Genomic DNA, 2,907 nt, shown 5'->3' with positions numbered 1-2,907 from the left:
GGAGTTCCACCGTCTCATTTAAACGGAAGGAGAACTTGTTCGAGTATGAGGCGGTGACATGGGCCGATGTCCATAACAGATACGAGTCCAAAATTTGAGTGGAGGATGATCAAATCGAGCTACCACTAGGTTCAGCAACCTGAAACAAAAATGCAGATAGACCAGAAAGGATGGTCGAAATAGAACTGAAGCCATCAAAAGATAGGTACCAGCCATACGGTTATTCGGAAAGATCCCACTTTAGGACGGACAGGAGAAGAAGCTGTCACAATCATCACTTGGCCAGGAATAATGAGCGAAATGATCACAGTTCGGGTAATCGAGGTTTGCAATTCAGGAATGTTACCGATGGCTCATCTAGCAGTGGTGAGAGCCCGAAGTTGTCCGAGTACAATTTTAATGTTGATGCTGTGGGTCTCGTTTTAGCTATTAGCCATATTAAGGACACGAGATGGCCGAGGCCGCTTTGGTCTGATCCTACTCAAAGAGATCCGAATGTGGTGTGCGAGTATCACGGTACTCATGGTCATCAGACTGAGGACTGTCGGCAACTAAGGGTAAAGTAGCCCGACTATTGAAGAACGGGCACTTGCGCGAATTCGTAAGTGACCAAACAAAAGGAAATTACAAGAGCAAGGAAGAAAATAAGCAGATTGAACTAGTGGAACCTCAACACGTGATCAATATGATTATTGGCGGGGCAGAAATTCCCCGAGGTCTGATGATGAAGAGGACAAAGGTCTCGATTACGAATGAAAAAAGAACCAGGGATTACGTACCGGAGAGTTCCATTTCCTTCAGTGATGAAGATGCAGAGGGCATCATTCAACCCCACAATGATGCTTTTGTAATTTCTGTCCTCATTAATAAATCTCAAGTTAAGCGTATTTTGATTGATCCAGGTAGGTCAGCTAATATTATCCATTGGAAAGTGGTAGAGCAGCTGAGGTTGTTGGACCAAATTGTGTCGGCAGCTCGAGTTCTCAACGGGTTCAACATGGCATATGAAACTACGAAGGGGGAAATCACTCTGCCGGTGAATATCGCCGGTACGGTTCGACAAATGAAGTTCTATGACATTGAAGAAGAGACGAGATACAATGCATTTCTTGGTAGGCCGTGGGTGCATGACATGAGGGAAGTACCCTCGACGTTACACCAAATGTTAAAGTTTCCAACCCCGGAGGGGGTAAAAATAGTTCATGGGGAGCAGCCAGTGGCAAGGGAGATGTTCACAGTTAAAGAAGTAGCTCTACGACCGAAGGCACTGCCATTAAGGGCCGTAGGAGAATCATTCAAAGGCAAAGATGCTAAATAGCAATCACATGACTCAGGCCCAGCCATCCCGAAGAAAGAGGAAGAAACGACAAACTTTAAGGAAGATGACTTCGGTGTTTCCAGGTCGTTCGTCATGCCAGATGATTTGGACGCAACCAAATCAACTATGGAGGAATTAGAACAAATCATCTTGTTCGTGCATCTACCAGATAGAAAGGTATAACTGGGTACGGGACTAACCTCGGAACTAATGAGCTTATTAATTGAATTTCTTCAAGCTAACGCCGATTGTTTTGCATGGTCCCATTTAGACATGACAGGTATTCCACCGGAGGTGACAATTGACAAGCTAAGTCTTGATCAAAATTCCCCCCCGGTGAAGCAGAACATGAGACCAATGGCCAAAGTTAAGCACAAGTTCGTCAAAGAAGAGGTAACAAAGCTTTTAAAAATAGGTTCGATCCGAAAATTTAGATACCTGGACTGGTTAGCTAATGTAGTAGTTGTACCTAAGAAAGGTAATAAGTTCAGAATGTGTGTAGATTATAAAGATTTAAATAAAGCATGCCCGAAGGATTCGTTTCCTTTGCCCCACATTGATCAAATGATTGATAAGACAGCAGGGCAGGAAATGCTAAGTTTCCTTGACGTTTCCTTCAGATAAAACCAAGTTCAGATGGATCCGGAAGACCAAGAGAGAACTTCTTTTGTAACTAGATATAGCACATATTGCTACAATGTAATGCCATTCAGACTAAAAAATGCTGGAGCACTGTACCAACGCCTAGTTAACAGGATGTTCGAAGAACAAATAGGGAAAAAAATGGAAGTTTATATTGAGGACATGCTAGTTAAGTCCCTAGAAACAGAGGACCATTTAAAGCATTTACAGGAAACCTTCGATATACTTTGCAGATACAACATGAAGTTGAATCTAAATAAGTACGCCTTTGGAGTGGGCTCAGGAAAGTTATTGGGTTTCATGGTGTCAAACCGAGGGATAGAAATCAACTCGGACAAAATCAAGGCCATCGAAGACATCGAAGTGGTCGACAATGTAAAAGCAGTGCAAAGGTTAACCGGGAGGATCACAGCTTTGAACAGGTTCATCTCTCGGTCTTTGGACAAAAGTCATCGGTTCTTTTCACTGCTGAAAAAGAAGAATGACTTCGTCTGGACACACGGAGTGTCAACGGGCTTTGGAAGAATTAAAGCAATATTTGTCGAGCCTACCTTTGCTGCATACACCGAAGGCAGACGAACTATTATTTTTGTACCTGGTAGTATCCGAGGTTGCGGTAAGTGGTGTTTTTGTTTGAGAATAAGAAGGTACGCAAATCCCAATTTACTATGTAAGCAGAACCTTAGGGGATGTAGAAATTCGATACGCTCATTTAGAAAAATTGGCTCTAGCTTTGATAAGTGCATCTAGAAAGCTGAAACCTTATTTTCAATGTCATCCTATACGTGTAGTAACCATATGCCCATTAAAAATGTCATGCATAAGCCAGAATTATTTGGTAGGCTAGCAAAACGGGCGGTAGAAATTAGTGGTTACGACATTGATTATAAACCAAGAACGACTATAAAGTCTCATATCTTAGCAGACTTCGTAGCAGACTTTATGCC

At 42.6% G+C, this 2,907-nt stretch overlaps 1 protein-coding gene across 1 annotated transcript; it reads left to right on the top strand.

Moving 5' to 3' along the window:
* Positions 1–685: 685 nt before the first annotated feature.
* Positions 686–1,318, top strand: LOC132042145 (uncharacterized). The gene has a single exon (XM_059432763.1). The coding sequence runs from the start codon at positions 686–688 to the stop codon at positions 1,316–1,318; it is 633 nt and encodes a 210-aa protein (XP_059288746.1).
* The last annotated feature ends 1,589 nt before the right edge of the window (positions 1,319–2,907 follow it).

This window comes from Lycium ferocissimum, unplaced genomic scaffold (assembly GCF_029784015.1).
Source record: "Lycium ferocissimum isolate CSIRO_LF1 unplaced genomic scaffold, AGI_CSIRO_Lferr_CH_V1 ctg13610, whole genome shotgun sequence".
NCBI lineage: Eukaryota > Viridiplantae > Streptophyta > Magnoliopsida > Solanales > Solanaceae > Lycium > Lycium ferocissimum.
The sequence above is the reverse complement of the archived record's forward strand: the minus strand, read 5'-3'. Positions and strand labels throughout refer to the sequence as shown.